General features: G+C 37.5%; 1 protein-coding gene and 1 long non-coding RNA gene across 5 annotated transcripts; both read right to left on the bottom strand.

Moving 5' to 3' along the window:
• Positions 1 to 476: 476 nt before the first annotated feature.
• On the bottom strand, positions 477 to 6610 carry LOC147525674 (DNA glycosylase superfamily protein). Of its 4 annotated transcripts, none has more exons than XR_015192977.1 (3): positions 4937 to 6610; positions 936 to 1200; positions 477 to 852 (listed from the first exon to the last, which is right to left on the bottom strand). XR_015192977.1 is itself a non-coding variant. In XM_086557203.1 (3 exons), the coding sequence occupies exons 1-3, from the start codon at positions 6509 to 6511 to the stop codon at positions 747 to 749; spliced, it is 1878 nt and encodes a 625-aa protein (XP_086413329.1). In that variant the 5' UTR covers positions 6512 to 6610; the 3' UTR covers positions 477 to 746. The 4 variants fall into 4 exon arrangements, 2 of the variants coding, with proteins under 2 accessions (XP_086413329.1, XP_086413337.1); XR_015192988.1 differs by having other exon boundaries at positions 936 to 1193; XM_086557203.1 differs by having other exon boundaries at positions 936 to 1132.
• A 3571-nt stretch (positions 6611 to 10181) lies between these two features.
• On the bottom strand, positions 10182 to 11090 carry LOC147525673 (uncharacterized). Its single transcript, XR_015198390.1, has 4 exons — positions 11016 to 11090; positions 10718 to 10912; positions 10526 to 10618; positions 10182 to 10389 (listed from the first exon to the last, which is right to left on the bottom strand). It is a non-coding gene; the product is annotated as an uncharacterized LOC147525673 (long non-coding RNA).
• Positions 11091 to 11425: the final 335 nt, after the last annotated feature.

Here is an 11425-nt window from a genome sequence, read left to right as displayed (position 1 = left end):
CATGAACAACAGAACAAGTGGTGTAATAAAAGAAGTCACGTTCTTCTTTTCTCAACATCACAAGAATAATTTCATCAAAATTTATGATAAAAAGGATGGCTAAATCTATGGGACTTTTCATTCCAGTTTCTAACTTTCTACAATGAAAACAATTTTCTCAACTCTCCTCTCCCAAGTCGTCAATGCGAAGTGGAGTAGTTTACGCGCGACTACATTTGCATGAAGTTCAAGATTCCCCATTACACGTGATATTCACACTCACCACAGTTGTCTATATTTGCATGCTAAAGTTCAAGATTCCCCATTAACTAATATCATTATTAATTTACCGATTAATTAATGGATTTTGCTGTCCCAGGGTATTAACTTATCGAAGTTCTACTGTATAATTAGTCAGTCTAAGCATAACCAGGTATTTATGCTGAAGAAGAAGAAATGCCCTCCATTCATTAACCATAATTGGACAATTGTTTATATGCCTCTCAAATTGAACGATAGTCGCCTCCACATATCATATTAAAAGTTACGGTCATAAAGTTTCTTTTCTCTAATTCTTTAAACGGACAAAAAAGAAATACGGGTCTGCTTAATATCTGTGTCCACCTACAATTCACCTTCCTTTTTAAGTTCAGTACAAACAAACCCTGGCACAGAATGCTTGATACATGACCTAAACAGACTTTGCATTTTGTCATCATCACTTGCCATAATTTACCACCTGAAACAAAACCACTTCCGCAATTTTCTCATAACTTACATAGAAAATCCCAGTATTCATTCAGCTTGTGATCCATCGGTTTCACTCTATCCCATTTCCCTGTACAGAATATTGCATATGCATCTGCTGCATACCTGACAAAAAACATTTAAACACCTTAAACCAATGGGCCAAGAGAATTCAAAACATTCAGCTGACCAAGATGGCGCTCACTTACTTGCCAACACCATGAAGTTGGGTCACATGCGTCCAGCCATCCTCCAAATACTCTTGAGAGAGGCGCTGAATCATCTGTGCTCTTTTCCGGAAAAGTCCTAAGCTCTTTATCACCTTTTCTATGTCCTCTGTGACAACTTCCATTGCCGTCTTGGCATCCGGACATAATTCGAAGAGATCCGAAATTACCCTTCGAGCCTGAGAAAGATCCTTAACCCTATTAGGGTACTTGCAATGTGGACACCATGAAATAACAACCCTGCAATCTACTTCTCTTCAATAACTGAACTGTTTATAGACAAAGCGTCATGGTGTCCCAACTAGATGGGTACTTGAGCAATAATCTATTGATTCACTACACAATCAAAACGCATGCACCAAGACGATTTCTAGTTGTATTCAGATACAATAAAAATAAGATAGAATAAAAAGAATAAATACATAAAAATGTATTAAGGGGGTGATGAGTTGTTTATAAAATATTTTTTTGTTTTTGAAATAAAACATGTTCCATTTAAGATAATCAGGCTCAGTCAATTACAATTAGGAATATGATTTTAAAATTCATTTATTGCGTAAAAGATTGCAGAAATCCAAAAACTAAAATAGAACCTCATTAAGTTAAATTGATACGTGATAAATTAATTATCGCACTTATATAATAGATTTTTCTGGACTTGGGCCAATGAACTAAATTAATAATTTCACTAAATCTGTAAGATAATAGATTTAAAAAGTTGCCACGTAGAGTTCTCACTAATTCCACGAATTAATATAAAGTATATGTGACACCAACTATGATGTGTAGTGTTGTAGGTTGGTAGAATAGGATGTGTTTGATTAACAAAGGCCAATTAAATACCATATGACAAGGATTGTATAATATCACTTCGATCTGTAAGAATTTTCTAGCTTCTACATAATAGAACTTGTTTTAAATGTATAAAAAAATTTCTGTTAAGCACTACGCCTCTCGGCCTGATCTTAGGCCCTAGTGACGGCATGCTATCCTTAGAACTAAAATGTTGCACATTTATCAAGAAAAAAAAAATGTACATTTACAAGTTTAAAAAAAACGAAAAATACTTGAAAAAATTAATAACTAAAACTTTATCGATTAATTAATACATTAACAATTTACCAATTAATTAAAACCCCACTTAATTAATGGATTTTCCCTAGTCCCAAGAGTAATATCTTATCGAGATTCTATTGTAGAAAGGTTGGGCACAAATATTGGCTTGAACCTAGGTTCCACTTCCATAAAGCATATCAATGCCAAGTATTCGTATGCACCTCAGAACAAGCATCTGATATAATTCATAAACAATACAAAATCTGGCCATTATTTTCACCGTGGAAAGAAGACATAGAAGATGTGTAATCAAAACAAGTGAGACATAAATTAGAACCAAAGGAAAGTAAGAAAACTACTACAGAAGATGGTTCCCCTGTCGTGGGGGCAGCAAATAAGGAAGCTATACAAAGCTCGGTCAGAAATGATATTAAAGATGAGCACTACCCTATGGAAGTACCGGAGAGGTCAGATAAGCACGGATGATGACAACGGAAGTACAACTACTGCCGCATCAGGCCCTGTTCCAGATAATACGGTAAGTAGAGAAATCAGTCATAGTGGCTAAGCCAGAAAAAATGGCTTCAACGAGAGGGGATGACCATCATAGGGTTCCACACCCTTGATTTATTTCCAAATCGTTAATATATTATGGACTATAGAATCATGTTTGGATGCTATTTTGATGTGTTTAGCATAGGTTATTTTTAAAATTAGATGTTTTTAGTTTCCAATTTGAATTAGAAGTCTAGCTTCTAATTTAATTAGTTAATAAACTCTATTTCGAGTTGTAGGTTTGACCAGCCATACTTGGTTAATAAACTTTGTATTCGTGTGAGATAGGTTTTCTCGTGTGTGTTTGTTATTTATTGTTTGCAGGGTGGTTACATAACTTGCCATCTCCCATCTTCAATTTGTGGGTTTCAATCCCGGTTGTCGCGGACAACAACAGTGGTGGTTCACAATCTAAGTTACATTGACACGGACAGGTGTCCGTATCTGATATGGATACGAAATGTCAGATACAGCGAAATATCAAAAACTGAGGTATATCAAACAATGTGTCCGTGTCTTGGACACGTGGATACATATCCGACACGGATTATTTTTAAAATACAGTGTGTCCATGTAACATAGTTCACAATCAACCAGTTCACATCTCCTATTGCATGCAAGTGCATTAGGTAAATGGACGCAACAAAGAAATTGTACAGGTGACATGACAACAATTTGTTCCCTTCTCCCTAGCAGAGAAAAAATTTCACCTGCTCGACCAAATTTTTTATGGTCACACAAGTGATAAGTCAACTACATTCAAGACTGAATATAGCTTCGAGGAAGGACGCATCTAAAACAGATATGAAAACAACACTAGGCATGACAAAAGACCAAACCAGATCTCAAATAATCAAGAACGGCGGAACAAGGAAAGCTGAAGATTGATGGCACTGCTGTAGATGCATTAAACACTTGCATCAGGAAAATTGAGGATCGAAATATGACTGGAGATATGGGTGTGGAGCTTGCACAAAAGTCTTCCATGATTCTGAGGTTCTGCATAAGTACCAAAGAAAGAGATGATCTGGGACTCTGGGAGTTTCCAAATTCAGAAGAAATCAGGGAAGAAATCGAGATTGCTACAAGTGCATTACAGTTCAAAACAAGGAGTCAAACGCGAAGCTCAATAACACTTGTAAACAAGGATGGTGATGGGATCGATATCGAGATTGTAGATGACTAATCAAATCGTCAACCACGGACTTCTTTGTGTTTTATAAGAGACTTCATGTGTTGTTTTGTTTAATGCCGATAGTGGATTATTAGTGATAAAATGTGGCATATATGTTACTTTGGAAGAAAAAATCTTATCAGAAGAAATGGCGGATTCAGAATAAATAGCTACTTCCTCTTCAACCACCAACTAGTAGCCGATTTCTGATTCAACAGCCAAGCTACTCATAAGTTTTGACAGATGCCTCTAGTTATTCACATGCACAACTCAAGAGCATGTAGTCATGAAGATGTCATCACGTCTCTCTCCTCGTCACTTTTTTCAATCAATCTCTTTTCTTTTAGTTTTAACGATCTAAGGCTAGCTTAGCACAACCTGTATAGAAAAGCTGATTTATGTCTTCAATCAAGAGGATAATTGGACGGAAACTTGAGGGGTTCAAATAAAAAATCTTGCGGGTTCTGGGTTCTGTACTTCTTGCATAAATAACTTAGGTACATTGAGAAACTTGTTCCATTATACTCTGCAACTTTCATCACGTCTATGAATGTCTTTTGGTAAAATAAAACAGTCTTCAAGTTTGCTTAGGCCCTAGAGGCTTAAAAAAAAAAAAAAAAAAACATTTCCAGTATACAGTTTATACGGTAAACAGTCCTCAAAGTCATTGTGTTTGTTGACAATACTGATATATTTTTACCATTAACCAATTCAATTCTAACCAAAATTAATTGATAGGTCTAGATTACAATACCATTTTGGGGTCCAGGAAGTGCCTAAATGATTGTAAACCTTCCACTATGTTTGGTGTGTGAAACTGTGACGCAAATCAAACAGAGGTCATTCCCCAAGGGATTTTCCAGGGTAAACAAAGGTTGTATCTCACCAACCAAATGGGAAAGCACAGATAGATGCATCCAAATAGTCAACATTCAGCAACTTTGAGGGGGTTTGTCAAACGTGTCTTGCAAACTAAGTACTCAATTTTGCACTTTACGACATTTTAGTGCAACTAGCAAACACTGAAAAAGGTACATTTAGATTTTAGTTATCTGGCTGATAAGCTCTGAACCTAATCCAAGAAGAAAATTAGATATGCATTCTGAGATTATCATAGAACACCAAAACTAGAATTCAGTTACCAGTAATGCAAATTAAGTTGCATACGCAAAGAACAATGAGAGAAGTAACACCATACCTGTGTACCGGTAGTGCGGTTAAGTAGCAAGCATATGATCAAAACCCTCCAAGGGTCACTAAAATGCTGCTCTTGGAGGAGCCCAATTTTAGAAGGCGGAGGTTTCCATGTGTTATCGGGATCTTTTCTTCTGTAAGCCTCATCTTGCTTTTGAGCAGCCGAAAGAACAGGTGATTTTATTGGACACTTTCTGCACGTGTTTCTCTTCTTGCTTTCCACAGAGTTGTCGTCTAAAGTTTCTCCTTGTTCTGAGTTGCTCAAGTAAACAGAAGGAGCCTTCTTTGGTTTTTTTGGCTTTGGGGTCACGACTACTTCCTCCTCGCCTTTAACCGTAGTGGATTGAAGGAAGTAAGGAGAGACAACCCGAAGGTGAACCTCTTTCACTTTTTTCTTTCTCTTGGAATGCAAAATCTTCTCCTCCTTTGGTTGCTCCATTTCTTGACGCATTTCCTTCTCATCAACTCCATTATAAATGGGATTTGAATAGGACAAACTTTCTTTGGAGTCATTCTTTTGCAGGTAAGAAGAAGCCTTGATTCCTGATTTTCGCTTTGGGGATTTCAATTTCTCCGGAGCCACTACGTCCTTGTCGGTGTCTTTTACCTGTACCTCTTGGTCACACAACTTTTGATGAAAGTAAGGGGAGACAACAGGAAGTAGAACCTGTTTCTCTTTTTTAAACCTGTTTCTCTTCTTTTTCTCCTCCTTGGAATGCCCCATTTCTTCAAGCAATTTCTTCTCATGAGCTCCAGTGGGATTATCTAATTTCGCATGAACTTCACTTTCCTTGGTCAAACTTCCATTGCATTCGTCATGTTTGTTTAATAAAAAAGGAGTAGAAGGAGTCTCGTTTACCTCTTGGTCGTCCAGGGTTGTATCGGATTGAAGGAAATAAGGGGAGACAACCAGATGTTGGTGAATCTCCTGTTTTATTTTTTTCTTCCTTCTCTTAGGAATCTTCTCGATAATTTCCTCCTTTGGCTGCTCCTTCTCCACCATTTCTTCTTCATGCACACCCATTCCATAATTATTAGGATTGGAATAGGGTGCATTACCGAACCCACTCTTTCTCTTCTTCTTCTTCAATGATCCACCGCCGTCTTCCATACGAACCACATTGTTGTCTTTGCTCGGAGGAGTGGGACAGTAGCGATACCGGGCTAGGATTTCATCGAAATTCTTGGTCGCCGTCGTTGACAATTTCTCAGAAACATTACTATTATTATTGTCCTCCTCCTCCCTTGCTTTGACTTTTGGCTTCTCATGTTTCGGAGGTGTGGACGTCTGAAAATGGGCTGCTTCTATGAAATCGGGTATATCCACATTCTCATGTTTCTTCTTCTTCTTTTTCCTCCTCTTATTATTTGGGGGATTTTGGTTGTCGGGATTGATGATGGTAGGAAGATTTTTTTGGTGAGGAAAATAGGGAGAAGCAACTACAAGTTTGGGTTTCTTCTGGCTTTCACAATCAACGCTATTCTTGCTTCTCTTCTTTTGCTTCTTCTTCTTCTTCTTCTCTGTGGTGGCTGCTGATGACGAGACTGAAATGAGGAGGGCTTCGGCCTCTCCCTCCATTTCTAACCCCCTCTCTACTCTTACTGTGCGCGTGCCGAAAAGCTTCTGATCTTAATTTCATATGTGGTGCGGACTACACAGTACCAACGAAATTCTACGAGCCCAATATGTTTTATGCAAACTATTTTTTTTCTATTTTTTCTTTGGCCCAAATGGGAGGGGAAGGTGCCACGTGTACAACCAAACAAAACAAACAAAAAAAAAAAAAAAAAAATAGTTTTTGTTGGGTATTTTTGTTTTGTTTGGTCGTACTGGTACAGGTCTCCGATTGCGTTTCTGGCACGACCCATGGTGTTCGAGTCAGCCGCTTTGGGAATCAACAGTTGCGAGAAATTCATTCGCGCTGCCAGTTGATGCAAATGTTAGTGATATTCTGAATCAAGGTAACTGGTCTTCTCTGGTGACGACAATTTCAGATAGTTCCTTGAAAAGTCTCATCTTGGGTACTGAAGTGAATTGTTTTCTAGATAAAGATGAAGTTATTTGGTCACCGAGTAGCTCGGGTGACTTCTCAGTAAAATCAGCCTATGTAGCTCTACGAAAAGAGAGACCAAAGGTAAAATGGTACAGAGCGGTCTGGAGAAAACTCTCTATTCCAAAATTCTCGTTCACATTGTGGCAATTGCTTTCAAATTGTCTTCCTACCCAAGATAGATTGATACAGAAGAAGACCTTGCAATTCTCTGAATGCAGTCTCTGTGGTATTTTTTTTGAGCACTCAAAGCATTTATTCTTCGACTGTCACTACTCTAAACAGGTCTGGGCCACGGTGAAAAACAATCTTGGACTAGGGGAGCTTGTAAAAGATTCTACTTCGGAATGGTATAGCATTTTTAGGCTATGTCGACAAAGCTCCACATGTGTCGATATGTTTAAAGTCTTTGTTGGAGCCACTGTTCACGAACTCTGGAGTGAAAGAAACAGATGGAAGAAGAAGAACATCTTGATGACATCACAACAGCTAAGCTCAAGGATTATGGCCTCAATGAAACTTTACATCCAGAAAAATCTGACAGATGTCAAAGATTCTTACTCCCTTTGAGCACTTGTTACTAGGCTGGGGCTGCAAATTAACTTCAAACCACAGGAAGTACATTGGTGCAAGTGGAAGCTAGCGGAACAGGAAGCTTTCATGCTTAACACTGATGGATCAGTCCAGCAAAATGGAAATGGATATGGAGGGACTATACGTGATGGCTTGGGGTTTGTTGTTCGAGCTTATGCAGGTTGCTCGTCAAAGAATTCTTTCATATATCAGGAGATTCAAGCCATTGCAGTTGGGCTTAAGTAGGCCCAAGAGTTAGGTATTGAAGATCTGGAAGTCAATTCTGACTCTCTGGGGGCCATAAACATCTTAAATGGTAATGAGCGATGTCCATGGTAATGGGATACAAAGTCTATAGTTCTCTCTCTCAGATTGTTCGCCATGTTTGCATTTGCCAAATTTAAGTGTAAGTTTGTAACATAATTTCCCAATTTTCTTACTTGAAAACCACAAATGGTGTCCGACTTTAGGTTTTACCAATAGGCATTAGAATTTGAAAGATGATGAAGAAGAAAAAATTGGCAAAGGGAGATTTGAAGATGGAAGCTAACTAGTATACTGTATAGCAATGGGGGCATGAGCGGAGCCCCTCGTATGCTACTAGGGTTTGCCCATGCTGTACGACACAGATACGGCCGCCTTCGGTGCAAAGGTCTCTTTAAACAACAAAACATACCAACACCAAGCTAAAGCCAACGTTCAAAAACAATGGAAATTATTTTTAGCTGCGGTCATATCATGAACAAAATATCATATAGAATTTGACGTTGACAAAAATAAATTTATTTTTTGGTTTCTGTATTTGGGCATAACCTACCTGTTATTCTTGAATTTTGAATCCTATCGTAAACCTGCAGAACTCCAAAAATATGCACCACAAAAGGAAAAATGAAATAGAAACATTACAAAACACAAAAAGAGACCATGAAGGTCTCATTCATAATCTGTGTGTTGCCATGATGAAAAAAGTTAAATAGTAACAGGCAAAGTTAAGCCACAATTAATTACATAGAAAATGGTAGCAACATTCTTTTCTAAAATACAATACATTCCTGTCACATACATAGAGAACTCGATGTACCAAACTTTCAAACAATAGTACATTATTCGACATAGAAAATAACAACATTGATTTACAATGAGACAAATGGAAGGATCTTCATCACAATTGAGATTGTCCCAAAGACATTTTCCATTTTCCAAGCGGCTCTATTCCCTGCAAAGATTAAGAATCTTGATAAGTGTTTAGAACTTGGTGACCATCAACCAACGGAAAAGTATAGCTCTCAAAAAGTGCTACCTATAGAATATATATTGCCCATACATACGGTAATAAATTATGTTCATCTAACAAATTACTCCTCTTGTTTTGTGATTTAGAACTATTTGTTTAAGCTTTGAGTGTGTCATACTATATGCGTAAGCAGTACGCTATAATATGAAACAGGCGCAATTAAATACCGAGTAAACCTTACGTCTGCCTACTGCTTTGTTTCATTATCTTTGACACATACTGCTTTAAAGCCCATGTGATGCAAGACTTCTTCATAACTTCAAAATGATGGAATGTGTTAATAAAAACTACTAAGATCCCTAAACTTATAACAAAGACTAGACTGTAGAGAGTTACTCATGCAAAAAACCAACAATCACATACATATGCTAACATTAACCTTACATTAACCTAACGTTGACAGTAGAAAAACAATTGGAATAGAACAATATAATTTATTTATTTCTAGCTAGGCAATCAAGTGCAACTCTTCACTTGATAGAAATTACATTATATCGAAGAGGAGATTGAATACTCGCTCATTCTTATGCATTTTTGAAAGTAGCCATGCGTTTCACAAATTATACAACATTATCACAAGTAGGATTTGAGAGAAAGAACATATGGTTCTCACATTTTGCTTCCATATATTCCACCACTCCATTCCACCCACTCTTTCCCAAGTTCTCATGAGAAAACTTTGCCCTAGGCATCAAAACATCTTGATTAGGTTATAGGTGTGTTAGTTATAGGTGTCAAAGAGATTCTATATTGACGACACCATCTTATGCAGTCATAATGATGCTAGAAGACCTTCAGGGGCAAGTACATTTCATTCTGCTGGATTTTTTCCCGTCATCACACTATTAATTATTGGCACAGAAGATATAAGGAGTAGCTTATTCACCTTGATGATGATGAGATCGAATAGTATCTCGGCTACAACCGAGGAGCTATAGCAGCAAAGAAAACTCCAAGAGGAAGCTTTGCTAAGGGAAACTCATCCATGACCTCAAGGAGACTTCTTTGACTTGCAACTATCAACTGTGCATATTAATCCTGCACAAAGAACGGTAAGTTAGCTTCAATGTGTAAAAAGTAAACTATCTCACCAATTAGTTGTCAAGTTTCAAAATGCAAACCTTCCCAGCAGGAGATGCAAGATTTCTTAATCGATCAGCTTCACTTGGATCAAATGCATGGGCAGCTAGAGCCAAGAGAGCAGACTGAAGAAAAAAATATTGTTATTACAAGTAAATAATCTCTACAATAAAACTTTCAGGAACAAATATGAAAAAGGTAGCATGAAAACGAAAACTGAAAGAAAAATAACCTTTTTAAGAGAATTTAAAAATCAGCATATCGGATCAGTACTGTTCTCAAAGTGCAAGGAGATGGGAAGGGAGGAGCCAAGGAGCTTCCAGCACGTGGTGTTCCATCTTCATTACCAACATGGATTGAAAAGTAAGTATATGGTGAGTAGCCTAGCAACTTTTCTGCCTCCTCCACAACTCAATACTATTTTCAGCATAAACACCAACATGGTCTCCTGTTTCATACCTGAGAATATAAGGAGGAAACATTATCCAGTTCAGCACCCTTAATCGAAAACATAAAATACAACAAAGTAAATGGTAAAGGGATGCAGTTGTAGGGCAACACATTCACATCTAAGAGATTTAATAGCATAATTTACCCTAGTCCGGTGCCAGAGATGTCGAATTCCAAATTAGTACAAGAGCGATCTGAAGCTGGAGTATGAAGCTCCCTCCTCACAACCACATTGGCCCTTCATACAACCAATAAAAACTATATTTGTAAATCATTCTAAAAAATATATGATTGTGGGATTAATCTTGAAATCCAGCTTACATAACGTAGTTACTACCTGCATGGATGATGAATATCAGGAGTTGTGTGACCATTTGCCTTACTCCAGTTCTTATCCTGTGCTGCTGCATCCGAAATGGCATGAAATACAACCCAATATTCTAATACAGCAGCAGTATACAGCGTGGAAACACTTGTAGTGTCATCTTCATCCAGTAGCAATTTATCCAATTATGGCCACACCAATTCCCGCCTAGCACATCAACGGTCAGGATAAGAAAATTTTGTTAACACAATTTGAAAAGAATTGATCCATTTAGAATCATTAAAAGAGTTGATTGGAGTTCTTCAAATACCATGCCGTAAAGTCATCCTCAATGCATTAATCATCATCGCCAAGACCAACAGGAGCTAAGCGCTTCCCACCTTGTAATACGCATAAAAGTATTTGCATGTTTGCAAATTATGAAAATATTAAATAAACGTTGGTTAGAAATAAGAAAAACTTACTAAGCCCCCAAAATGAGTGACTTTTGTGCGTATCCCATGACTCGAGTAAACATATCCGAAGATGAGTCAGGTGCCTATTCATATGTTATGGAAGACATTAAGTACAAGAACAAAAGTGTCCACTTATGACAACAAAGCGAAGGGAAAACAACTAAGTGGGAAAAGGAAAATTACACATTTGTTGTTGAAGATGTTTATAGCAAAACTTCTGGGTATACCACATTCGCGGTTTGACTTTCTGCATTTAGAGGTAGAA

The sequence above is a fragment of the Coptis chinensis genome, chromosome 1 (assembly GCF_015680905.1).
Source record: "Coptis chinensis isolate HL-2020 chromosome 1, ASM1568090v1, whole genome shotgun sequence".
NCBI classification, from domain to species: domain Eukaryota; kingdom Viridiplantae; phylum Streptophyta; class Magnoliopsida; order Ranunculales; family Ranunculaceae; genus Coptis; species Coptis chinensis.
The sequence above is the reverse complement of the archived record's forward strand: the minus strand, read 5'-3'. Positions and strand labels throughout refer to the sequence as shown.

Bases quoted from the DNA above. Each gene is read 5' to 3' on its own strand.
- LOC147525674 (XM_086557203.1), bottom strand. From the start codon at position 6,511: ATGGAGGGAGAGGCCGAAGCCCTCCTCATTTCAGTCTCGTCATCAGCA. The intron at 1,133-4,936 runs GTATGGTGTTAC...GATCTTTCTCAG, and splicing joins ACCGCACTACCGGTACACAG to GCTCGAAGGGTAATTTCGGA. The intron at 853-935 runs GTAAGTGAGCGC...GTTTTTTGTCAG, and splicing joins CAACTTCATGGTGTTGGCAA to GTATGCAGCAGATGCATATG.